This window comes from Mugil cephalus, chromosome 3 (assembly GCF_022458985.1).
Source record: "Mugil cephalus isolate CIBA_MC_2020 chromosome 3, CIBA_Mcephalus_1.1, whole genome shotgun sequence".
In the NCBI taxonomy this organism is placed as follows: Eukaryota; Metazoa; Chordata; class Actinopteri; order Mugiliformes; family Mugilidae; genus Mugil; species Mugil cephalus.
Genome location: NC_061772.1, coordinates 28,091,569 through 28,119,542, shown reverse-complemented (window position 1 = coordinate 28,119,542; position 27,974 = coordinate 28,091,569). Strand labels below are relative to the sequence as shown.

At 39.6% G+C, this 27,974-nt stretch overlaps 1 protein-coding gene across 2 annotated transcripts; it reads left to right on the top strand.

Annotated features, from left to right (window-relative positions):
• Positions 1-650: 650 nt before the first annotated feature.
• On the top strand, positions 651-27,974 carry LOC125005854 (Golgi apparatus protein 1-like). Of its 2 annotated transcripts, XM_047581490.1 has the most exons (27): positions 651-1,009; positions 7,171-7,200; positions 8,300-8,386; positions 8,470-8,685; positions 8,821-9,024; positions 9,888-9,959; positions 10,072-10,258; positions 11,855-12,072; positions 13,311-13,432; positions 14,566-14,667; positions 15,353-15,506; positions 16,247-16,264; positions 18,055-18,192; positions 19,264-19,350; positions 19,445-19,507; positions 20,511-20,624; positions 21,130-21,218; positions 21,594-21,711; positions 21,823-21,915; positions 21,991-22,128; positions 22,220-22,343; positions 22,903-23,045; positions 23,188-23,289; positions 23,715-23,822; positions 24,251-24,371; positions 24,460-24,566; positions 25,181-27,974. In XM_047581490.1, the coding sequence occupies exons 1-27, from the start codon at positions 692-694 to the stop codon at positions 25,346-25,348; spliced, it is 3,441 nt and encodes a 1,146-aa protein (XP_047437446.1). In that variant the 5' UTR covers positions 651-691; the 3' UTR covers positions 25,349-27,974. The 2 variants fall into 2 exon arrangements, with proteins under 2 accessions (XP_047437446.1, XP_047437447.1); XM_047581491.1 differs by lacking the exon at positions 16,247-16,264.

Genomic DNA, 27,974 nt, shown 5'->3' with positions numbered 1-27,974 from the left:
ATCACAATTCTCATCCTCGATTTTTTTCTACATTTAATACATCTACTATTGTTGTCATGTTTTGTTCTGTATATAATAAAGGTCAAATGTCTTATAAATGTATAATAATAAAAGGGTGCCGTAGTAAAGCTTTTATTTTTATTTTTTATTGTTGTTTTGTTTTTAAAGAAAGTGAAATAAAAGATGGTGCTGCTTGCACCACCAAAGTTCTAGCATCAGTTTGGGAGGAAATGGAGACTCGTAGTCTATTTTTATTCTACATTCTAGTTGTCATGTTTTGTTCTGGCTGTGTTACAGTATATTACAGTTTAAAATGCCTTATAATGTATACTATTAAAAGGGAAGCTTTTATTTGTTTCTGTTTTGTGTTTAAAGAAGTGAAATAAAAACAAACAAGATGGCGCCGCTTGTATCACCAAAATTATAGCATCAGTTTGACTAATGGGAGGAAGTGGAGACTCGTTTTTTCTCTACAGTTGTAACGTTTTGTTCTGGTTGTGTTACAATAATAAAGTTCAAAATGCCTTGTAAATATATAATACACGTGCAACTGTGCCGCAATAAAGTTATTTTCATATATATATAAAAAACAAAAAAGCAAGTGACCGGAAGTGGTGTCGGTTAAACTCTTATTGTGAACCCGCTGACCAGAAGTGATGCAGTGTCTCATTAGCTTGACAGTGGAGTGAAGATGGCGACGTACAGTCGCTCTCGGCTGCTGTTGCCGCTGCTGCTCTTATCCTCCGTGTATCTCTGCGGCTTCGGCTCCGTCCTCGGCTTGAAGGCGGCCAGCGGACCGGGCGAGCCGCAGAACCCGCCCCACCTGCGGGCCGTGGATCCGCCGGCCAAGGATGCACCTGCCGCCGCTGGGGCCTCTCAGCCTCGAAGGGCGACGGGTTGGAAGCTGTCGGAGGAGGAGGCCTGCCGGGAGGACCTGACTCGCCTCTGTCCCAAACACACCTGGACCAACAACCTGGCCGTGCTGGAGTGCCTGCAGGACCGCAGAGAGGTGAGCGAGACCCCCCCCCCCAGGCTGAGCATGCACGGTTGCGCTGGGGAGGGTGATGGGTATCCGCTGGGTGTGTCGCCCCGGTGGGCTACACCTCCATCATCAGCAGCCACTAAAACACATTTAATTAAATGCAACAAAAAAAAACAAAAAAAAAACATACATTTCCTTTTTAATGTTACCCTGTTGCAGTAGAAAGAATCCACCTATTATCACACAGCGTTAATATTATTATTATGAAAGGAGTCAATGTTTCTGTGAGTTGATTAATGCAATTTTTCAGGCGTTTAAAGGCAAGAAAATAGCCTTAGAATGACTTAAAAAGGTAAATCAGAGTCTCCCTTTGGACAGTAACATCTTTACGTTTTCATTTCTACCTGTTTTAATGTCCAAAGCTAATTTCTTCCACTTGTCTGGGTCCAAACATTGGCTTATTATGAGAAAATATGGTGCATACATAAATTACCCCACCACCACCATTGTCTTGTGTAGGACCCTGAGATTCCTGTTTAATAATCCATTTATTGCTTTGGATTGTACAAATTCACCAGCGAAGAGGTTCTGACTAAAGTATAAAGGTAAATGTCGGTAAAATCATGCAGGAAGGATTTATTCATTTTAAAGAGTTACAGAGTTTATATTTAAAAAAATAAGTATAAATGGAGGAATATTACCTAGATAATTGCACTAAACTACTTTAATTTAAATATGTTTACAAGGGTTTTTAATGTAGAAAATCATTTAGAGCCGAAAGTCTTTATGATTATTGCTGCTAGTCTTTGCTTTAAGTCACTACAAACTATGTTTCAGACTGTTGGCAGAGAAACATGGCCCCAAAAAACATTTTCTTTTAACATTTTATGAGATAAATTTTTAATTAGATATTGTTTGTTTTTCACACGTCTGATCCTGCTGATGCAACAGTTGCGGTGTTATTTCATTTAAAGGAATTGTTTGATGTGGTTTGATTTTGGTCTCAGTGAATTCATTATTTACCTGGTTGGAGGTGAACGTGTTGCACATGGGTGTGTAGTCATCCGGACGTCAGGTGACCTGTTAAAGTTGAACCACAGACTCTGACCTGCTCCAGTTTTATCACCGAAATCCACACACTCATTCAGAGTTGTCTCTGCTTTTTTGACACCTCTGATTATCAATTAGCATTAGAGCGTTTATTAAGTGGCTGTCGCCTTGTTTACATGGACACTAGTGTTCTGCTAATAATCACAAAAATTGGTTTTGAAGAAAAATGAAGTAATACAACAGGAGCAAAGAAGGAAGTCAGATGATTGCCAGACTCATTTCTTGTCCTTGACCTTTTTTACTTTTTAACATGATGACAATTCATCTCTGACCTCAAACGAGTCCTACTTCCATTTTCTGCGGTATTTATACTCTTACATTTCATATTGTTACGCCACAGAAACAAAAAATCTATTGATATTCTAGGAAAGTCTGGCATTAAAACGGATAATTAAGCTGGAAAGAAGGAGCCGAGTTTCCTTTGTCCGACGTTTTATTTTTTACTGTGATGACAAATAATTTATTGCTTAATTTACAGAAAAATCAGCAGCACGTATCAGCCAAGGCTGATGTAAAAAAAAAAAAATCCATATCGGATTATCTCTAGTCCTGGTGTAGGCACTGGGAGGAGGATGGGGCGGATGGATAGGTCAAAAGTATAAAAAATGTATTCAGAATGCAGCAAAAGATAAAATACTTACAAAAACAGTAAATAACGGCTAGAATACAGAGGGTTCGTATTATATACATCTTTGTATGCTGCTAATAAAAGCAGAATAATTGTCTTTATGTGAAACGTCAACAAAAAAGCTTTGACGGGAGCAAAGGAGGAAGTTAGATGATGTCGTGATTAGAGGTTGACCGATATATCGTAACATTTTTATCATGTAAATGTAAATGGAAAGAATCAGTATCGACTCTAAATATCAACTCAGAAAAATCAGTAGCATGTATCTGCCATTGACCAAGGCTGACGTACAAGAAAAATAATCGGTATCGGCCCTAAAAACCCCATATCGGCTGATCTCCAGTCATGATGTTGGGACTGGGAGGAGGATGGGGCGGATGGATGGGTCAAAAAAAACCAAAACAAAACTATTCACAGTGAAAGAAAAGTGAGAATTGCTCACATAAAAAGGTGACTACAGCTACGACTGCAGTGTGTTCGTATTATTTATTTACACGTTCGCGTGCAGCTTCTCGAAGCTAAATACTCGTCTCAGAGTAAAACGTTGTCAGTGTAATAAAAAGAAAGGAGTCAGTGAAAAACCGCTCCGTCCCTGAGAGTTTTCCCTGGTGTTGTTGTTTTGCCACGCTGACTTCATCATCCGTCCTTCTCCACCGGGCTGACGTCAAACACACACACACACACACACACACACACACACACACACACCGGCCATGAACAATGTCCCCCCCCTTCCCCCTTCCCCCCCATTAGAGAGATAATTACATCGCTTCGACTCTACAACAGCTGTGGCCTCCTGACGAGGTAAAGGCTCTTATAAATCTGCCTCCTCTCCGTAAAAAAGACTCACAAAGAGCCGAGCAGGGGCGGCTGAATTACTTGAGAATTTATTTATTTATTTATTTATTTATTTATTTGTGGACGTCTGAATCCCTAAAACCCGAGCGACAGCTGAGAGACGTCTGAGGGAAAGCAGCAGCACCCCGGTTATAAAGGGAGCAGGCGTTTCGTCTTCCAGCTGTGGCCTCGGAGTCAGTTTGACACTCGGCGGCGGAGGGTTGACGGCGTGCGAGGACGGAGACGTGTAGCCCCGGAGAAGCTGCATCACTTTCTGTTTTTGTCATTTCATTTTTTTTTTTTTTTTTATATATATCACAAAAAAAGAGCAGATTGCTAAATCCCATTATAGAGAACCGTCTAACGGCCTATTTATTCCATTAAGGTCATTAAAGTGTAGTGAATTAGCTTAATTTAAGAAATGACGTGTATAAAAGTGTATAAAAATATCACCCTGTAAATTTCTAAACATGTTTGGAGAAAGAGATGAACTCAAAGGAACTAACACTGATATAAAAAGTGAATGCGTCTCCATAAAGGGGGTGAATCTATGAAACATACGTTTCCTCCACATCTTCCTCCTTCTCCTCCTCTTCTTCTTCATGTTTCCTCCTAACTTATCTTCTTCTTCTTCTTTCTCCTCTACCTCATCCTTCATCAGCTCCATCTTCTTCCTCTTCTTGTATCTGTCTTGTTCTTTTCTTCTTCCTATCAATCATCATTCAGAGTTGGAGTCATCATCTTCTTCTCTTCTCTTCCCATCTTCTCTGTCAGCTTTCAGTCCTGATGGTGGTCAGAGTCTCCTCCTCCTTCTTCTTCTACTCCTTCTTCTTCTTTCTCCTCCACCTCATCCTCCATCAGCTCCATCTTCTTCCTCTTCTTGTATCTGTCTTGTTCTTTTTTTTCTTCTCTTCCTCCTCCTCCTATCAATCATCATTCAGAGTTGGAGTCATCATCTTCTTCTCTTCCCATTTTCTCCGTATGCTTTCAGTCCTGATGGTGCTGTCAGAGTTGGAGTCTCCTCCTCCTTCTTCTTTTTCTTTTCTTTTATTCCCACCTTTTATTCTTTCACCTCCTCCTCCTCCTCCTCCTCCTCCAGTCAGCTTTAACCTCTAACTCATCATGTTGTGTATCTCCCTCATGTGTGGTCTCATATTTCTAATGAGAGGATGCAGGTAATGCAGGTACAAGGAGATGCCATTCGACACGATCCACGCCGCTGTTGCTATGCAACCAGTCAAACGTCCGAAAACACCTCGGACGCTGTTTTTGCCAACTTGCACATAGGCCTAATGCTAATTCTGTAGATTTTGCTGATTACATTGTTTATTTTTTAATTTTCTTTCATTTTGACCTCATTTGTTTTATCTTTCTTGTGTTTTTTGTGTTGTTTACTTTTATGTGCAACAAAGTTACGGTGACAAATTTCCCTCATGGATTATTAAAGTCCGACTAAGTCTGTGTGTATGTGTGTGTGTATGTATAAATATATATATATATATATATATATATATATACACACACACAGTTAAGGCAGCATTAGTTGCTAATAGCACGGTCTGGCTCTTCCATCCAACAAGTTGCTACAGTGTCTATAAAAAGTATAAACCCCATGAATGTTTTCTTCTCTTATTGATTTTAGTTTTTATTGATCTTTTTATCTTTTTTTTATTTTCAACAAAAAAACAACAACACAAAAGTAGAAGTGAAAGCTGATTTCTACTAAATAATGTCAATTAATTAAAAATACATAATGTAATATGATCTGCACATAATAAAACATTACATTTAACTATGTGAATGGCTTTTATCCTCAGATTAAAAGGAGGGAATGTACATTTGGTTTTGAAAGCAGCGTATTAGCCCAGAGATTTGTCGCTCCGTCCCTTTAAACCAGACACAATTATCCTCTTTTACCACTTCAGTTTGATCTCGTTGATTAATTGGGTCTCATTCCAGAAGCCTTTGATGTGAACAGAACAGTTTAATTAACAGCTCGTAGTTTTACTAATTGTTCATTTTCATCTTGGATTCCACTGAGTGTCTGAATCCTAATTACACTCGTTCCTCTGTCTCTGAAACATTTGGTGGAAATGAGAACTGAAAGTCAGAAGACGACTTTTTTTTTTTTCCTTTTATTCCGTCTCTGTTCCCGTGGGCGGAGGAGTGTTATTACGAAGCGCTTTCATGTATTTATGCTGCAGAGTGATGCTGCCCTGTTTCCTCTGATTGTCGAGGATGTTGTGGGGGAGTCTGTGAACAGCTTCTGGGGCTTTGTTCAAATTAAACTGCTGCTGTTTGGAGAGAAACTTTACTTTGGTCAGAGCTTTGGTGTTGGTGCAGTGTTCTTCATACGCTGCTGAATCGCAGCTGTTGGATCTTATTCTTTTGAAGCGAACTAAAGGGGGAATCTAGACTCTAGCTGTGTTTCCATTACAGTTTTTTTTTCTTTTCAAAATAAAAGCGATATTTCTAAAATTTTGATAAAGTACAATTGAGCTTTGCACATGTTTCCACTGAAAGAACAAACAAACAAACAAAAATATAGAAATACAAAGTAAATGAATCAAAAATAAATTCAGTATACAACTTAAGAAGATTTCATCATTTTAAGGAACTTCTATTCTCCAGTTTCTTTAAAGAATTAAATATTTTTTACATCATTTCTAAGAGCAATTAAATTTGGAGAAACTTTTTAAAAAATCTACATGTATCTGAATAAAATAGTTTCCATTGAAAGGTGTTTTGTGAATGAGCTGTATTCTCCTAAATTCTCGTCACTTTGAGGACGATGGATTTAAAATGAACTGGTCATGTGACCTCCTGCGTCACATTCGGTGATGGAGAATTATAAAAAAAAGTGTTTCCATTGTACTTTTGTGATAGAATTTTATATTGATACGTCTGAAAAAAACCCTCATGAGAGCGTAAAAATGTTTTAGCTTTAGATATCTGAGACGTTTTTTCTAAATGTAGGTGTTTCCATTTCGTTTTTATTGCAACATTTAGGTTTTGCACATTTCTAGGATTTCTAGGACAGAAATATTTAGGATTTTTTTTGTTTTTGTAATAAGTTTTTATTTATCTTTAGTACAAGCATATGCGTATATGCCCTCCCCCCCATCTCAATAACTATCCTTGAAATAAACAGAGAAAAATTAATAAATAGAAAATAAATCAATGAAATTAAGAGAAATAACACTGTAAAACACACATGCACATAAGTAAATATAAATACATTTATGGGCCTATTTTATCTCATCTATAATCTAAGCAATGAAGTTTACAAATTGGAAATTTAAATTATTTATATAATTTTATTAAATATTTCTATAATTTTAACTTTCTCAGAGTGACATTGCTTTGGCTTAAATATTGACAGGGACCCATCATCACCATCACCAGATGTTGTTATGAGGCATATTTCAACTGGCCCAGCAGATATTTTCCAGAACATGAACAGTTCACAATGGACAGACTCTAAACCAAAAATAGAACCTAAAATAAAACACATATTTGTTTGTATTTCTTGTTGGAGGATTAAACAGATTAAATGCAGCATGTTTGAATTTAACCCAATGATTCTTCTTTCTTTCTGTCTTTTTTTGTGCAGGAAACCGATATTGCCCCTGACTGCAACCATGTGAGTATTTCTTTCACCCTTCTCTCACACCCACATTATCCTTTTTTTTTTTTTTTTTTTTTTTTTTTTTGCTGTGAGAGCCTCTTAAAGCTCGTCTCAATGTCTCAATGTCTTCTGGGCGATAAACCTTTATTGTTAAGAGTTCAGGGCGTCGAACAGCTGACATCTTTACGAAACGCAGAGAGGCTAATCGACCGCTTGGACTATCTTTATTACAGCGCTGGAAAACACCAGCTGCAATTAACACGTCCCACACACACACACACACACACACACACACACACACACACACACACACACACACACACACACACACACACACACACAGACTCTTGTCTTTTTCTGGGCGGCCCGACTGTCACTAGTTGTTATCTGAGGCGGCTGCAGCTGGAGCTTCTCTGACAGGAAAACAATGGATGCAAGTAACGTTCTCCTGCTGCTTAACATCGTCCCTCCGTGAAAGTGGGGGACTCGTCATAGAGACAACTTCTTCTTTCTGTGTGACTGGTTGAGAAACTCAACCAAGGTCTATATTTTACATTTAATGTAAAATCTCTTATCTTAAAAAATGCATTTTCAAATTATGAGCTGCAAGAGTGTTCAATTAGAAAATGAAAAGTGCTACAGTTGTTATTTCAAAGTGTCTAATAACTTTGTATGTATATATTTTACAGTACAGGTGCCAATTTAAGTCATTACCTCATGAATGACCATAGCAGTAAATATACAGTAATAGAGGCAGAAAATGGTTGATAATGAAAATTAAAGCAGCAGATGTCAAGATGTTCTGACACAGACAGAGACAGTTCCCAGTACAGGTCGAACTCTAAAAAAATGTGAAATCTGTGTCTCACGTCCAGGGAAATCTGATCGCAAGTCCAGGTTTGAACACAACCAGGATCTTTCTCCGCTCCCTCAGACTTTCTTTTAAATATTTAACTTCCTTTTACTGGGGTTTGATGATGTTTCAGGACAGGTTTTCGTGAAGGCCTCACTTTTTCGTTATTTCTGGTGATTTTAAATTCCACCTCGTCAAATTTTAGGAAATTGTAAAGCAACTGGAAGTCTGAATTCTTACCGTTTCCCTTTCTCCCGTCAGCTCCTGTGGAACTACAAACTGAACCTGACAACAGATCCGAAGTTCGAGTCTGTGGCCATGGAGGTCTGCAAGAGCACCATCGCTGAGGTTAGTGCGCCGGACCTTCGTCTTTCCTGCAGAGCGGCGCTCGTAGGGTTTTTTTGTGCTCACCATTCATTCTCTACCTGCAGATAAAGGAGTGCAACGAAGAGGAGCGGGGGCGGGGCTACCTGGTGTCCTGCCTGGTGGATCACCGCGGCAACGTCAGCGAGTACCAGTGCAACCAGTACATCACCAAGATGACCAGCATCGTCTTCAGCGACTACCGGCTGATCTGCGGCTTCATGGACAAATGCAAGGAGGACATCAACAACCTGCACTGCGGCAGCATCAATGTGGGACACAAGGTGGGACACATGTGTGTTTGTTTTAGTCTGACTTATGCTACATTTAGGGGACACGCACTAGACGTGGGACCCGTTCAGTTGGGACACTGGTACCTGTGAGCACCTGATTCTCAGTTGTCATTAATCTCGTCCCAGGACGTCCACTCCCAGGGCGAAGTCATCGCCTGCCTGGAGAAGGCGTTGGTGAGCGAGGCGGAGCACCAGGACCGAGCTCGTCCAATCAAAGAGGAGTGTCAGAAAGCCATCCTGCGGGTGGCGGAGCTGTCGTCGGACGACTTTCACCTCGACCGCCACCTTTACTTCTCCTGCCGGGACGACCGAGAGAGGTTCTGTCAGAACGTAAGCGAGGCTCTACCGCCATCTGCAGGAATTTACACATTCAACAAACTTATAAGTGATTTAGTGGCATGTCAGTTTCCATCAGTGAGCAGGTTAGCATCGGCACGATCATGAAAACGGAGTGGAAATTGACTTTTATTAAACCGCACTTTTCCTAAAATCTCATTTTCAAGATTACTTTTTCAGAGCGCTGTTTATTGTTATTATTACCAGAAAATAGCAACATATTAAATCATTTGAAATAGTTGTCTGAGTAACCGTGAAGTTATTTTAAACATTTCAAGCGTGGCACCAATTAATTTGCTCGATTTGTCGATGGGCAAACATTCACCAACATTTCAAATGCTAGTTGCTCAAACTGTTTAAGCTAATTATTCAGCAGGTTTCAAATGTAGTGACCAACACATAAATGTGTCAAATGCACAATTTTTGCTGCAGCTGTTAGAGACAACAGAAGCTAATATTTGCTAATTATTAAGGAGGTGCTGAATAACTGCTTGTTTTCAAATTGTTCAGGCCAACAACACAACCATGTCACAAGTGCCTTTGTGCAACAATAAGGCAAATAAGCACAATTGTTGGCCAACCAGCCGAATGGATCTTAACAATAACTTCTGCAGATGATGCTAACATGTTAGCATTGTGTTAGAAAAGCTAAAACCGAGGACTAATGCGTCAAACTTCTGCAAGGACGTAATAGTGAAGAAAAATGAAAAGTAAAGTAAAGACAGTTGAACAAGTCACTACTGTCTGGTTATTTTCTTTCAAAGCAAAAAAAGCTAAGCTACTAAACTACTTCTTGTAACATTGGAGAACCAGTTATATAATTCTCTCTCTCTCTGTTTTATTCTTCTTCTCCACAGACTCAGGCTGGAGAAGGAAAAGTCTACAAGTGTCTGTTCAATCACAAGTTTGAAGAGGCCATGTCGGAAAAGGTACAAAGAGCCGAACATCTCACCACTCGAGCGTTAAAAGCTACGGTTCTCACTGGCTCTTGAAACCTGACCTCTTCTGAGTGTCCATTTCTTATTTTCTTCCAACCCACAGTGTCGTGACGCTCTCACCACCCGCCAGAAGCTGATCTCACAGGACTACAGGGTCAGTTACTCTCTGGCTAAAGCCTGCAAGCTGGACCTGAGGAAGCAGCGCTGCAGCCTGGACACGAACCTGCCGCGAGCCCGCGAGGCCAGACTGTCCTACCTGCTGCTGTGCCTGGAGGCCGCCGTGCACCGGGGCGAGTATTCACCAGCTAAGGGCTGCAAATCCTTTAATGCAACACGGTCAGAGAAGTTTCAAAACACGTCAGTGGCCCCTTGAAACTGTTGGAGTGCCATTAATTTCCTCCGATCGCCAGAGCATCCAAATCACATGACCAATTTAAGACGATGTGGCAACAAGAACAGTGAAAGTGCTAACTTCAAAGTATGCACCAGTTTTTAAATTGTGTTCACAGGCCAAGTAAAACGAGACTAATTATAAATAATTTACAGCACAATTGTTCCTGAATATTGCCGTCATGTTGGTGGGCGTTTGGTGAACTAGAGAAATATTAAAAAGCTAAATTGGAGATCGAGACGTGCTTGAAAGCAAAAAAAAAAAACTAAAACAAAAAAGTAAAAACATTACAGCCCCTTTTCTATTGGTGGAAAAATGCATCCCAATCAACCAATCAGGAAGTGAGGTGTCAATAGTTGCTAAGGAAGAGGGAGAAGTTGTAATAGTGAGGCTGTATTCAGTCTATGAACAGACTGCAGCCGTTTGGGACTTGTAGGTATTATTACTTATTGTTACACCTGATAGTTTTGTAAATGTGTGATGCTTTTCCTGCATTTTATGGAAATAGCTACAAATTGTTGTTTGCTAAATTTGTTCGTAAGCTTTTTAAATTTACACTTTAGATTTGCATTCTAAGTTATAAAAATGGTTTGTTAAACATGTTTGTGGTTTTCACAGTGAAAAACTTTTTCCTACTGGAATTTTACGGTTTAAGTCTGGTTTTAGGTCAAATGTGTTAAAACAGTTTGTCAGAATGAAAAAAAAATAATTAGTAACAGGATAAATATAAGATAAAACCTCAGTACTCTTTCTTTCCCAACTCCCAGTCTTTTACAAGTAAACAAACTATTGGGATGAAACGTCTTAAAGAAACTCTACATTTCAGCTTTGTTTTTGGGATTCACCAAAACCAATACCAATACAAACCATCTCCCATAAACATGTTTTTCTGATTTAAATTGATCTTAATTAGAAAGATTCGATATCACTTAATGAAATACTCAAATACACACAATCTTCATGTGTTATTTTATTAACAGCTGTTAGAAAGGGAGACTTGCACAGTAAATATTTAGTTGTGTTTTCTAAACTGATGTTTTTACTGCATAGGACAATAAAACATCTTGAATGTTGAGATCATGCAACTTGAGTCCACGTGTGAGGGAGATCCAGAACATGATGGAAGCTCCAACTCTGAAAGATGAAGATTTAAAAAGTATGACGACAGAGAAGAGCTGCACGAAAGCAAAGAAGGAACGAGATAATATGAAACTTTATGGAAAATAAATGTCTCTAAATGAATTGATATCAAATTGAATCCGCAAATCAATCATGATACTTGACAAAGCATTAAACTAAGTGTGATAAACCGAAACAACTGCTAAGAAGCGTTTATTGAATCCATGATGCATAAACAGCTTTACAGCATCATTAATCAAAACTTTACATGTGGATAAAGTCAGATGATGAGAAATCCTCACAGGATTTTCCATCTTTTGGCCAGGAGTCACTGAAAAGCTTCGCTGTGTCTGTAACGTTGGCCTTGTTCCTGCAGGTCGTCCCGTCAGTGGCGAGTGTCAGGGGGAGATGCTGGACTACAGGCGGATGCTGATGGAGGATTTCTCCCTGAGTCCGGAGATCGTGCTTCACTGCCGGACGGAGATCGAGGCCCACTGCTCCGGTCTCCACCGCAAAGGCCGCACGCTGCACTGCCTGATGAGAATCGGCCGCGGCGACAGAAGCGCCGCCGTCGACAGCGTCTGTCAGAGCGCGGTAAGATTTGACTCCATTCATTTTCATTTTTAACATGTTAGTGAATAAAAATAAATTTAAAGACAGACGATAAATAAAACGAAGGTCCACGTGCTTTGTTAAAGTTGATCTCCATGTTCAAAAAAGAGACAATAGTTACTGTTACTATCGTCTTTGTAGACGTCATTAGCCCCATTGTCACCATCACTGTGATTATTACAGATCTATTTCTATTACCGTGCGTCACTCAGGGAGGTATTTACTTCTTCCTTCTCCTTTTTGAACATGGAGACCTGAGGGCTGCACAGAGCGTTGATATTATTAAAGGACAAGCTCAAGAACTTACCTTTGTAGTTTGGCCTTTAATTGAATCTCAACTATCTTGTTTTTTTTTAAAATCTCTTTTACTGTCTTGGTCGTTAGTGTGTTATAGTTTTTATTACCTTAAGTTTGATTATTTTTCTCATTTTATGCTCTTAGGTTTAGGTACTATTTTCAGTTGTATTAATTCTGCATAATGAATTTTTAAATTTTTATCTTTTTGTATAAAATGCTTCACAATTAAAGTCTGATTGATTGATTGATTGATTGGTGGAAATCAACTTGTAAATGTGGAACCTTTTTTTGGATCGTTTGATTTATTAATTTTTAAAACGGGCCAGTTTGTATTAACAAATGTTTACAAGTAAATATGAGAGATTACAGCCACGCGGCTGATTTCCATCTCGAGTCCCATTGGCAGGTGAAAAATAAAACAATTTCAGTAAATTAACAAAAACGTACAAATACAAAAAAGAAAAACAAGCATGCAGCATACAACAACATGCTACCAAACATTAATTAATTAAAATTTGCACATATTCCTTCGTTGCTATTGCACCTAACATCTCTTAATCACTATTTAAATTATACACGTCCCTTTAACAATATTACACATGACTGTATTGTTGTCTGTCTTTTAATTTAATTTCATTTTTTTTTCTACAGTTTCTTCATGTTTAAAAACAGATTTTTATCCTGAGACTAAAATGAAACTGGACATGCTCCTATTTTGCAGATATTTTAATGTTATTTGATTCTGTAAGAAAATAAAGTTGTTTTATTTATTTATTTTGTTGTTGTATAAATCACACTATGTTAAAGCTATAGAATTCAGTTGACTTGTACCAGAACCTTCTTGAACGTAAGATTTAGAGCAGGAGCTGTTATATTAAAAATGTTTTCACAGATTAAACTGTTTTTTTCTGAATGTTGCGCAGCTGCAAACTCTGATCCAGTCTGCCGACCCCGGAGCCGACTACCGGATCGACCGAGCGCTCAACGAGGCCTGCGAGTCCGTCATCCAGACGGCCTGCAAACACATCCGCAACGGAGACCCGATGTGAGCCGAGTGCACAGACACACAAACCTCCAGCATCCAGCATAGAAAATATTTATTTCTTTACATACGAGGCTCTCAAAGACGTTCAGGCTGACTGTGTGGGTTCAAGAGTATCAAAACGAAGAAGACCCCCCTTCTTGAGACAATTTGTATTGTTGCTGACGCTACATCAGCCACAACATTATGACCACTGACAGGAGAAGTAAATAACATTTAAACCATCTTGTGATAATTCAGTGTTCTGGTGGGAAACTTTTGTACTTGACATGTATTCATGAGGATGTTACTTAGACGTGTAGCACCCACCTAGACCAGACCAGACCAGACCAGACCCCCCACCCCCACCCCCCTATAGCAATGACACTCTTTCATGGCAGCAGCCAGTAGCCAGCAGCCATTAATGAAATAACCTCGGTGTCCACATTTCTGATGACCTCACCTCATCCTCCAGAACCGCAGCAGTCATCAAAACAGCACAACAGCGGCTCCACTCACTTTGCAGGGAAACCGGCCAAACACACACATCTCATCTCATTCTGCAGTTTCACCTCCTGGTTTGACAGTTGCAGTGAAAAGGGGGGGAAAAAATATCAGCTGAAGAGAACGGTGAAGAGAACTGGAGCTCCACTTCTCTGCTGGTTGGATTTATTCAAGCAGAGCTGCATCCATAAAGACTCCCATCATCCAGATACACAGACTCAACTGTTTCACAACATATTCTCTCTTATCCTCTTCACCAAATAGTGGGAGGAAGGTCCCACAGATAGATTGTGAAACCAGACTTCAGTGAGTCTTTTTGTCATTTTTGATAAAAAGAATTTCTGTAACCACGCACTTTCCTCAGGGAGACGATACGCAAGCATCATCTGTAGAAGATCCAAAAAGAATGAATAACCTCTTTCCCCAGGCTGTAAGGATGATCAATGGACTGCCCCCCTCCCTCCCTAAATTAACATCCTCATTCAGAGCCTGTTCTAACAGTTAAACCAGGGAAGAGAAACAATATTTCGTTATTCTCTGCGTACAAAAAATGACAATAAAAATACACTTGAAATTCACTGTTTTTGAGACCTACACTCCATTAGGAAGGTGGTCATAATGTTATGGCTGATCGGTGTATCTGTCTGTTGTAGGATCCTGTCATGTCTGATGGAACATCTGTACACAGAGAAGATGGTGGAGGACTGTGAACATCGGCTGCTGGAGCTGCAGTATTTTATATCCAGAGACTGGAAGTGAGTCTGTTCAATTCAGATGTGAAGAAATTCTTCTCTTTGTCTTTTACATTTTAGATGTTTCAGAAAACACCGGTTAGTTTGTTTTGTGTAGGTCCGCGACCCCTACAGGGTCCGTGGAGGTGGGGCTCGAAATCTTTGGTTGATTAGACATTTTTATATATATATTTTTATTTCTCATCATTTTTAAATTTCTTTAAATACATATTAACATGAATCCAATATCATAAACAGCACTAGTTTAATATAGAACACATATAGTAGGTAGGGGGTCCCTACACCAGTTCGAAGAACGTTGAAGACTCCAGATTCAGGATGTTAACTTGAAAATTTCTCATCATTGTGGCTGATTTTCCAAACTTTTTGCAGGATTTCTGCCGAGTCTTAAAAACTCTAAAATGTGATAATCCCCCCCCCTCATTAGTGGAGTCCACCCCAGGCATGAATGACAATAATAAATTTAGTTATTTTGAAAGTAATTCTGGATATTCCTTATTTTTCATACTTGGTGGAAATCTCAAATTTAACCCATAATAGTCTCTAAAAGTTAAATTTCCCTCATTCAAACTACAGAAACCCTGTTTTAGGAATTAGGATTTAGAAAGTGAAAGAGATGTTAAAAAAGATGAAGAAGCTGCTTGTTGAACTCCTTCGTCCCCGTCCTTGTCCTCGTCCCCGTCCCCAGACTGGACCCCGTCCTGTATAAGAAGTGTCAGGGCGACGCCGCCCGGCTCTGTCACACCCACGGCTGGAACGAGACCAGCGAGCTGATGCCGCCGGGCGCCGTCTTCTCCTGCCTCTATCGCCACGCCTACCGCACCGAGGAGCAGGGACGACGGGTACGATCACACACCTGACACGTTTAAGGACTTTAATTGTCACTGCACACAAGCCAGAACGAAAATTTGTATCAACACAGATATAATAAGGAAAAAAATGGGCACAACACCATACCCTGTATCTATATGTATATGTACATTTACAATTTATTTATTTTATTTTGATTTATTTATGCACTCGTATCAAATCCTATCAAATTTGTACATAAAAGATGGTATCATTGGTTTATTTTGCAACAAAATAAACATGATTATTATATTCGTTCCACAACAGATATTTATATGCAGACTCTCAAAGGCCAAAACGTTGCACAAACTGTCATTTGTTTTGCTTTGTTACTTTTGCACTGAAGTTGTGACTCTTGTAAATCTTCTTGATCCTAAAACGAAGCCGTTCTTCTTTTCTTTTGCTGACATTTAAGTGTGATCATGAAGTAAATACATCAAAGAATAAATCATGCTGTTTTTTTTTTTTTTTTTAAGAAAGGCATTTTGAACAGAAACTTGAAGTTGCTTCCAAACTTTTGACCTGTAGTTTATATATAGAGATAGATAATAAAATATCTGTGTCATCTACAGTATAAATATACTGCAGTATTTCAGATGGCATTTGAAACAGGAGGCAGCTGTTTCATAGCCTTGAGCTTTGACGGCTTCTTCTTCTTTATGGGGTTGGGGTTGTATTTGTTGACGTGTTCTCCATCTCTCAGGTGTAACGCTGATGTTTTTAAATTTAACAGGAAAATTCAGGCGAGGAGGTAAGAGGCTGTTGTGTTTGACCTAAATCAATCTGTACTGATCTTGGTGCTGGGTTAAACTGAAGCCAGTAATAATTGTGGGAGAAATTAAAGTTAAATTTCAACTGATTACACAACGAGACTAAAACTAATGTAAAAACATCTAAAATTACGCTTTTAATGTTGTTGGAAATTATCATTAACATATTAACAGTGGCTTAAACATGCTAATAGCTTTAACATTTAAAGGGTGCTCATTCAAATACTTGGGAATTCAACCCTGGAGCGTTATTGTTGAGTGTAAGAAGACTTTTATACTTTTTTCATGGAGAAAATCAAGATTAAAGAATCGTTCTACCCTGATTGGACCTGAGAATGTTTCCTTGATCTTCTCTGATTGGCTGAATGAAAACAACGCGCTTCTAAACCTCACTGAGAGAAGCATGTGCTCAAGTTACCAAATATGGTTCCTCGCCCCATAAAGGGTTAACCTACGTGCTAACATACCAATGTTTATTCACCGTACTTGCTCCGTTACGACCGTCGTGTAACGCAAAATGTTTGAACGTTAGCAAGCTAACAAACAAGTAAAATACAATGACAGTAGTGAGTTGGATTAATTTAGAATATATTAACTACTCATCTCTACCATTAGTAAAAAAACAAGACAAACAAAAAAACACAATCAAACGTGTTGCAACTTGAAGGGAGCAAAGCGTTAGCCTGTTAGCATGCTAACAGTTTAGCTAATGACCAGGTAACAGATAAAGTAACTGTGAAAACCACATTGACATGCTAACATTTGCTACCTACCACTAAAAACGATTTAGTTTTGATGCTATTTTGTTTTTTAAATAGTGAAAATGTCAGACAAATGATGCTCTTCAGCAGGTAAAATATTCATAGACAACCCATGGAGGTTATCAAACAACGATTAGCTTCCGTCAAGAAGCTGTCAAGACATTTTGCTTGCTGACATTATAATAAACTTAAAATAAATCCGTGTGATGATTTAAATAATAACTCAGATGTAAGTATAAATGTATAAATGTAAAAAATAGATCCTAAAACTAAACTGAAGCCATTGGAAGGACGTCAGCACTCACTTGCATCTCTGTTCTAAAAGAAAATAAATATCTGGTAGTTTAAATGTTGGTTGGAAGAAAAGCATCTTCCAGATGAACATATTTAAAACGTGATGAAGTGTAGCTGGACCTCCGTTGATTTTCCATGTAATCAATGTCTCTTCACGACAAATAACTGGTATGAAGCTCCACTAATGGCCTGTTTTTGGTAATTACACCCATCCATGAGGAGGCCGCTGACAGCCTGATTTGATCCGATTATACGGTATAACACAAATCTCTCTTTTCATTTAGTCTATGTAATAACGTCTTGTATAATTTATGCATCCTTTAAGCAGTAGCTCCAGATCGGCTCGCATCTTAATCTCAGCTTTTTGTCTTGGAAATTAGTGTTCTCAGAAATGTTTTGCAACAAGAGAAGTTAAATTTTATCTTGATAATGTTTTGTCCAGATGCATGGAATCTTTGCAACATATTTAAAGATCTGGGCGTGTTAGCATGTAAGCAACCCCCCTCTGTGCTGATTGCATATCATACCAACAGCTATAGTAATAAAATACGAGCAGCCACAATGGAAAAAAGAACCAAAAACACTGATTGTAATAATAATAATGAGGTAGCAATGAGTCAGAAATCATTTTTGGCTTGTTAGGACTCATATGGGGGCCAACATGAATCAACAGGACAGATGTGTCTAAGGTTGTTTTAATGTCTGTGTGTTTGTAGTTATCTCGGGACTGTAAAGTGGAGGTTCAGAGGATTCTCCACCAGAGGGCGCTGGACGTGAAGTTGGACCCGGAGCTGCAGAAACGCTGCATGACCGACCTCGGCAAGTGGTGCAGCGAGAAGACGGACACTGGACAGGTGAGAGAATTAAGTTACTACACTAGACTATTAAATTATACACTTTTAATTTCATACACATGTAGGATTTCAAACGCTTTTTTAAAGATGTTTAATGTTGTGAATACGTCCTGGACACTGGAGACTCTGTAACTACTTCATACTCATTACATTAGCATTCTGCACAACTTGCACATAAGCGTCAAATAACTTAAATGAAACTTGTCCGAAAAATTAACACTTAAACAAAAATCAGTATTATACAAACTACCTTTAAAAAAACAAACAAAAAAAAAAACGTATTTGATGTGTTATTTTACAGTTTTTCGAATTGATTGTTTTGGATCGGTGAGGTTAACTAAGTAGGTTTGGAGATACATTTGTACGACTCAACCGAATTTCGCCAAAGGTTTCTGTTGCAATTGTTGAAATTTAAGCAGGAAATTTAAACAATAATTAACCTGAACGGCATAAAAGATGCATGGTGCGTTCCATTTTTACTTAAATTTGAATGTCTGAGTTTCTGAGTTTGAATTTTTTGTATTTTTTCTACATAAACATTTAAAACTTTTGAATATTTTCATAAATTTCTGCCTCGTGTGGTCTTGTTGATTTCATCACTGTGAATAAGTCTAGTAAAAATCTCACGAGTTGGTTTAAATTATGTGCTCCATTTAAAATTTGTGTAGCTTTAAATTTAATGTTATAGCAATAATATTACTTAATATCAATCATTTTTAAAAAACTTTAATTTGTACTCAAAAAAATGTAAATATTGAACACACCAAGTTTCCACCGAGTTGTATTCGGACAAGGCAAGAGCTTTAATGGACGTGGTCATATAGTTTTCAGACCTTTGTAACTGGAACGACGATAACTCAGGTGTGACGTCATTCCCAGTGATGACTTCTGAGGTAAAATGGAACGCACCGAGAATGTTTTTACAGAGTGAGCAAGACTGACGAGCTTACAAGTTAACAGCAGGGGGAGCTCAACATCAACATTAAGATGAGCTGTCATGACGTCCACTTTTCATACAGTCTATGGTGTGAAAGAGTCCTTAAATGGCAGCTGTTACCTTCTTGTGTCCAGGAGCTGGAGTGTCTGCAGGATCATCTGGAGGACCTGGTGTCCAGCTGCAGGGAGGTCGTCAGCAACCTGACAGAGCTGGAGTCAGAGGTCAGATACTCTTGATTATTAATTAATACGCAAATACTATTGTCTTTGTCTCACCTGCATAATCTGAACGTGGTGTTTGTGTCTGGTTGGTTAGGACATTCAGATAGACGCTCTGCTCATCAGAGCCTGTGAACCCGTCATCCAGGCCCACTGCCACGTGAGCACTCTTTTTATTTTTCTATGTTGGGGGGGAGGTGGTGGATGTTATATATCAGGAACATACAGAAACAAAGGTTGCTGACAATCTGTTTAAGGCACATTGAAGGTTTCTAATTGAGAAGTCATGTTCTCAAAATACTCAACGTTCAACATCAGCCTGCAACCCAACCAAAGCTAACCGGTGAGCAAGCTAACAAGCAGGTAGCAGAAATTAAAACAGAAAAATTAGCCCTAAATGCTAAATGCTAACTAGCATAGTTTAGCAGTTACTGCTGCCTCTGACTGTAGTCATACTTTGTATGATTTTATTTGATTAAATGCCTTTAAATGTTAAATATCAAGGCTTACAAATATATAAAGGGGCTGTCAAAGTTAATTAAGTTGTTTTGTTGAAACTCTTTAAGGTGTTTAATCAATATGTTAAGTGCATATGTATATATGTATATATATATATATATATATATTCCCTTCTTGAGTCTGTTTGCTCATGCAAAATGAAATGTGATTAATATAGATTAATCGATTAATCGCGATTAATCAAACTTAATCCACAGCAACCCTGTGATTAACCTGATTAAAATTTTTAATCGTTTGACAGCACTAATAAAAACACATTTTAAACTGAAATAAATTAATTTTAATTTGATGCAGACATAAGAAAAGAGTGTAGTTTTGGATTTGGCTGATTAGCTCTGTGAAAATCATATAGCTTTAATTAGGATGTGAGAAAACATGACTCACAAAATGGGATTTAAATGTACTTCTTTGGAAATATAATGGTAAACTCATTATCCACTGGCTGGGTAATTGGTAATATTTTGCCTGAAGGTTGAATAATTTTTATTTTATTGACAGAATATTTTTCTTTTGGTGTCACGTACAAGAGAAAACTAATTATTTTTTTCCCCCAAACATTGATATTGTGAAATTGCATGTCATGTAAATAGTGCTCTAATGAATCACTGTTATGGATTTGTGTTGTGGTGTTTGTGTGTGTGCAGGATGTAGCCGATAACCAGATCGATACGGGTGATCTGATGGAGTGCTTGGTTCAGAATAAACACCAGAAGGAGATGAACGACAAGTGCACGGTCGGCGTTACACACTTCCAGCTGGTCAGTTATCAGGACGTCGGCTCCTGTTTCTCTTTAATTACCCTTTCATGGCTAATTTAAAAATTTATAAGATTAATGTATTTATTTTTGTTTTAATTAACTACTTTAAACTAAAGTTAATAGCTTAAACAATAAGAGGCACTTCTCCCTTTAAATATATTTAAATAATTTAGATGTTCTGACCAGGTCATCGAGCAATTACAGTCCATTCAAAGTCTCTGACATGTCATCTGTCCACTTGTCCAATTTTTCCTTCCTCTAACATCAACTTTAAGGACAAAATGTTCAACTCGCTGCCTTATATAACCCAAACATTAAGAGGAGCAATGACAACCAGATTATCAGTGATGTTTCCTGGACGTTGTGACCTGGTGAAATGATTTGTAGAGTTTCCTGAAGACGTTTCATCCAAGTAGCTTCTCCAGTTCTGAAGGACTAGTGGAGCGTAAATAAACTCTGACTGAATGACTGATATCAGTAAATTATCCTTGCGCTCGCCTTCCAGGTCCAAATGAAGGATTTCCGGTTCTCCTACAAGTTCAAGATGGCCTGCAAGGAGGACGTCCTGCGCTTGTGTCCAAACATCAAGAAAAAGTGAGTTTTTGGTGACTGTGTTGTGAATTTCTTCACATGTACCAGACATACAAAGGCAGTGACATAAACATTTCTTACTTTCTCACTGTGAAGAGGTACAGACAGACATTATCCCGACACTAGAGTAAACGATAAGTAAAAAGTGCACAAATAAAAATGCAATAAAATTAAGTGTTTCCAGTGTATATGTGGACATAACAGCAGCATCTTTATCTGTGTGAGGTAGAGAATGTGCAAAAGACAGTCAGTAATACCAGCAGAGAGTTTTTATACATATATACACATATGTGAATGGTGGAATAAAAACCGTGGAATTGATTGTCGGATCGATTTAAGCGGACGTTGTTCACGCCGTCCGTCTCCGTCCCTCTGCAGGGTGGACGTCGTGATCTGTCTCAGCACCACGGTGAGGAACGATACGCTGCAGGAGGCCAGGGAGCAGCGGGTTTCCCTCAAGTGTCGCAAACAGCTGCGGGTGGAGGAGCTGGAGATGGTAAAACACAAAACGCACGACTCCCCACAGCCGTACTGCCACTATCAGACTTTGTTTATTCAGGAAAGTGAAACAACTTTTTTTTCTGTCTCTCTTCTCCTTTGGTCTCAGTCTGAAGATATTCGGTTGGAACCAGAGTTGTATGATCCCTGCAAGTCCGACATCAGTCGCCTGTGTCCCAACGTGGCCTTCGGTAACGCTCAGGTAAAAGCACAAGTCCGACTACGTCAGAAAGTTGAGTTAATCAGGCCTCGATGAGTGAACCCCTCTCGTCCTCAGATGATCGAGTGTCTGAAGGAGCAGAAGAAGCAGCTGAGTCAGCACTGCCACCAGAGGATCTTCAGGCTGCAGGAAGTGGAGATGAGCGACCCCGAGCTCGACTACCAGCTGATGAGAGTTTGCAAGCAGATGATCAAGGTGAACATCGCTCGCTCTCTGGAGCTGTGACAAACTGAAGCTCTTTACTTTTTAAGTGACGAACGCTGTCCCGTCCCGTCCCGTCCCACAGCGCTTCTGTACCGAAGCGGACGCCAGGAACGTCCTCCAGTGTCTGAAGCAGAACAAGAACAGCGAGCTGATGGATCCCAAGTGTAAACAGATGATCACCAAGAGGCAGATCACACAGAACACAGGTACACAAACCACACACACACACAGAGCTTCACAACAAGTGTCCAGCTCTATGTACGAGAGTTTACACGTAGGTTTAACATCTGCTCTGGATGCAAATAAACACCAACACATCTTTTTCAGCGTTTCCTAAATGGGGATATGATACATATTTTGGAGCAAACTGTAAAGCACAGACATGAAGTTATTTATTTATTCATCTCTGAAGTTTGCTATTTTATTTTTTAAGACAAGCACCAATGTAGTGATGCTGTTGTACTGATTAGAACAATTTAAAGAAAGATCAGAGCTTGCATTAACCGGTTTTATTGTAGCTTATTCTGCTTCATTTAAACCCGTTGTCCTCCTCAGTCAAAACTCCTTCAAATATTTTTATTTCTGCAGTAACTTAATTTGTTCATTCTTGTATAAATATTAAAAATAAGAGGAGGATGATGATATCAGTTGCGTAGGCGGTCCTCCAAATATGGATCAAATGTCAAATGGGTCGTCACTGTGTCGTCAGTATATTAACATGTGTCCTGTAACCAGATCGCTCTCCTCTTCTTCTCCCTCCTCCAGACTACCGGCTGAACCCGGTGCTGAGGAAAGCTTGCCGAGCCGACATCCCGAAGTTCTGCCAGTCCATCCTGAACAAGGCGAGCGAGGACAGCGAGCTGGAGGGTCAGGTCATCGCCTGCCTCAAACTCAAATACGCCGACCAGGTTAGACCACGACAATGTACCGAAACTGCCCCGTTAGGTGCAGGTAGTGTGGGTGGTGAAAGTACACATGCAGCGTTTCTACGTACTAAAAGTCAAAGGTTCTGTGTTAAATTGCCTGTTTTCTGGCTGGGGTTTGGTGCAGAGGTTGTCTCCAGACTGTGAAGACCAGATCAGAGTGATTCTCCAGGAGTCGGCGCTCGACTACAGACTGGACCCACAACTGCAGATGCACTGTTCAGATGAGGTACATTTAAAACTGCTCAAGTACACAAACAGCCACAACATTATGACCACTTCCAGGAGAAGAAAATAACCTTTAAACCGTCTTGTGACAATTCAGTGTTCTGCTGGGAAACTTTTGGACCTGGGATTCATTCATGTCGATGTTACTTAGACATGTAGCACTCACCTAGACCAGACCAGACACCCCCACCCCATAGCAATGACACTCCCTGATGGCAGCAGTCATCCCCAGCAGGATTCATCAACAAAAACACTTTAGGAGCAACTCAAAAACACAAGAAGAACAGGAAGGTGGTCATAATGTTATGCCTGATGTGTGTATCTATAGAGGGTTCACATGTTGTTCAACACACAGCCAGACTACCTGTTACAGAAGAGAGAAGACTCGGTGTAGAAAATGTTAAATGATGTTACTGTATTTTCCAGATCTCCAGATTGTGTGCGGAGGAGGCGGCAGCTCAGGAGCAGACGGGTCAGGTGGAAGAGTGTCTGAAAGTCAACTTGTTGAAAATCAAACAGGAGGCCTGTAAAAAGGTACATTTCTGTTTAGGATCATTTAATCAGACGGATACAATGTTCCTGTGGAGCTTAAATGAACATGCACATCCCACATCATCTTCTACATTTCTGCATGAAAATGCCTCAAAACATCAAAGAGAATCCAATCAAGCTACAGAGCTACAGGGAAATGAGCCAATATTACATATCTGTAATATTACAGGTACCAATATGGTTTAAACCGGACATTTTTTGCAGTGTTACTTTGTATGTATTGCACTTACATCAAGTATCTGTCTTATTAGGATCAAACTCACTTGTTTTTCCAGGGTGACGTACGTTCTCATTACCAGTTATATCACATTAATTATAACCTAACGTTGATGGTCTGTGTTTGAGCTTTAGAACAAGTTGAGAAATAGTTTATTTGACTTAAACCTGGTGTGTGATCTCTGTGTCTGCAGGAAGTCCTGAACATGCTGAAGGAGAGTAAGGCGGACATCTTCGTGGACCCCGTCCTCCACACGGCCTGCGCTCTCGACCTCAAGCATCACTGCGCCGCCATCACACCGGGCAGAGGACGACGTGGGTGTTTTCACATTAATTAACTGATATCCATCCTCATGTAGAAGCATCATCATGTTCTAATGTGTCAGTCCCTCTCGTCCTGCAGAGATGTCGTGTCTGATGGAGGCGTTGCAGGACAAGAGGGTTCGTCTGCAGCCTGAGTGCAAGAAAAGGCTTCAAGACCGTATCGACATGTGGAGCTATGCTGCAAAGGTAAAGATGAGGACGAGTCGACTGGATTCAGTCCAGTGCATCTTTCTGTCTAAGTTAATGGAGTTAATGTGGAGATGGGAGCTCCTACTTTGGGTTCTCTACTCCAGAAAATGTTCTGCTCATCCAACGTTGGTATAAACTCCCTGAAACTCTCTGGAAGATTTGTCTCCTTGACGCCGTCTCCAGGAAACTTTGCTCTTCTTTTAAACAGTGTTTGTTGTTAGTGCAGCCATGTTTTTTTTTGTTTGTTTAGTTTTTGTGTAGGTGGTCGTTTTGAATGATGATCTGCTGCTACTGCTTCTTGGTCTTCTTCACCTTGGTCGTCGTCTTCTTGTTGATTGTCTTCTTCTTGGCCGTCTCCTTGTTCATAGTCATCGTCTGCTTCTTCTTGGTCGTCTTCTTCTTCCTGATCGTATTCATCCTGTTGTCCGTCTTCTGTCTTCTGCTTTCTCTTGGTTGTCTTCTTTTTGGTCTTCTCTCTCTTCTTCGTCTTCTTCTTCCTGCAGCCATGATCCATTGAAACAGACGTTGTGACTCTTTTCTTTGAGCAGTGGATGATGTGTCTTTCACCTTGTAGAAACCCTGTGTCATATCTTTCCGTCTCCGTCCTGCAGGTGGCGCCGGCGGAGGGCTTCTCAGACCTGGCCGTCCAGGTGATGACGTCCCCCTCCAAGAACTACATCCTGCTGATGATCGCACTGAGCGTGTGCGTCCTCTTCCTGGTGGGGCTGCTGTGCGGTCGCATCACCAAGCGAGTGACCAGAGAGCTGAAGGACCGGTAGAGGACGAGGACGAGCCCCCGACGCTTCAGAAAGGACTGACTCCTCGCTCCCTCCCCCTCCTCCTCCCCCCTCCTCCCCCTGGATCTGTAACCAGCCGACCTGCACAGTGCCAACACCACATCTGGATCCCCTCCTCCTCCTCCTCCATCTAAATCCTGCGTCTCCAAACTGGGGGAGCACTTATCAAAGAGTTTTTCCTCGCTCGTATTTTCCCCCCCTTTCTCCCCTCCCCTCCCCTCCCCGCTACCCCCCCCCCACCCCCACAAACGAATCTGCTTCTGCTGCCGATGTTGTTTGGGGTCGGATGCGAGGTCGTCCAGCATCTTTTAAGTTTCTAAATAAGCGCTGTTCATGATGTGACTGAGGGCTGCTGCTTCTGAGGGTAGGATGCTTTCGGCCCCGACGCTTTTCTTTTTCTTTTCTTTTCTTTCGGTGATATATAACAGAGACCGGAGCACGAAGAGCAACAGGTTTTCTTTTTACTTTTTTTTTGTTTTTTTGTGACTGCAGTGGCCTGAAATGCACACGTGGAATCTTATGAGGCAAAACTTTGTTGCTGTTGAATTATGAGCGTTTGGTCCCGTCCTCTCCACATACTCTGTGTCTGCATCGGGACCAGCTCCACTTCACTTGCTACAGACTGAGAACGAAGGTCAAGCTGGTCTCATCGTGGTCATCAACAGGAATGTCGTGTGCATATTTTTTGGTTTTTTTAATTTAAACGCTGATTTGTTTGCACTTTTATTCTTTTTTTTTTTTTACGTTCATGCCTTATTTATTGCTGATTAATAATCTGATCCTGATATTCGGACGTTGTTTGACGGTAAAAACAGAGCAGCTCGTGGAGATGAGGTTGACCAGTATCGTTCACATCCTTTGCTTCGTTAGCTGAAGGATTTCATGTAAAAACATGTAGGTTTTAGATTCACAGGAAGTTCCTTTTAAAGCTAAGCTAAGCTAAGCTAAGCTAACTGCCGTCCGGATCCACCTGCCCAGAACCAAACAGACAAATAAGTGACAGAAAATATCACAGAAAGTAACTTGGAGTTGCCGGAACCAATAATGGATGTTTAACTTTGCACTTAAATTAATCGCATCTGCAGAGTCTCATTTATTATTTTGTAAAAAATAAATAAATAAATAATTATTTTGCATCTTAGTTTTACTGTAAATTCATTTCTGTGAATGGTTAAGAACACACAGTATTTATTTCATTTATTAATAATGAATTAAAGCTCATCCTCTAATTAAATGGTCGCTAAAGGTTTCGGTGCAGATTAAAACACGACATTAGTGAAATTTTATCCTGTTTTTGCGCTAAGCTAAGCTAAGCTAAGCTAGTAACTGTCTGGTTCCATCTGCCCAAAACCAAACATATAAATAAGAGGCCAAACCGATTCACCCAGAGTAACTTCACAGCCTGATGCAACAAATGTCCCATTTTGAAATTCAGAACTGATTATTCCTTTTAATGTGACTTTAACTGTAGCTAAAACGGTACAAACATTATTTAACACTTTTAATTTTGCACATTTGCAGAGCCTCATTTATTAATTTGTTAAAAAATACATAATTATTATTTTTCTGCCTTTTTTTGTTATGAATTAATTCCTGTGAATGATTAAGAACAATAAAAGTGAATCAAAGCTTGTTCTCTTAAAACAAATATCCTGAATGCATTTAGAAAATCTAGAAGCGATGTTCCCTCAGTGGTTAATGGACGTTTATGTGACTTAAACTGTGGCTACGGAGGCACAAACATACTTAACATTTTTTTAATTTTGCACTCACATCTGCAGAGCCTCATTTCTTAATTTGTAAAAATATATATTTATATTTTGCATCTTTTTTTCATTGTGAATTAATTTCTGTGAATGATTAAGACGACTCAGTATTTAGTTCTCATCTGATAAACGTTAATTAAAGCCTCTAACTAACTGGCGATGTAAACCAGCTGCTACTTTAGCTAAAGGTTTTATCCTGTTGATGCCCGCTTTTGTTCTAAGCTAAGCTAAGCTAGGCTAAGCTAAGCTAATCGGTGTCTGGTTCCACCTGCCCAGAACCAAACAAACAAACTGCTGAGAGCAGCTTTAAGTAGCTCAGTGGAGTCTTTTTATTGCAGCCGGCTGGAATATTCTGATCCGGATGTTTAAACTCAACATCTGACGATCATTGTGCAGGGTTTTAGTCGATGGTTTTGCAGGGAAATTGCACGTGATTTTATCTGTTTATCAAACACCATTTAACATTTTTAATTTTTTGCACTTTACGTGATCACATCTCCAGATCCTCAGCAGCTTTTTGTTGTAAATTATTTCTGCTCCTCCTCCTCCTCTAAACAGAGAAACGAATCGTACCAGTGTTCAAAAATACTCCAGAGCTAACAGTTCGCTGCTGTTTCTGTTTCTGATCCATCGTTCAGTTTCTGACAGAGATGAATAAAGACAGCCTTGGGTTTTGTGAGTCTCTCCGTGTACGAACTTTATCGATGTGCAGTTGCGTTCTTTTTAGAATATGCCCATGTAATATGAAGATGTAACAGATCTATCATTGTGACATTTGATTTTGCTGTACAGATGAAATTTGTCAATTTAATAAAAAAAACAAATGTCTGCAGTTTTTCCTA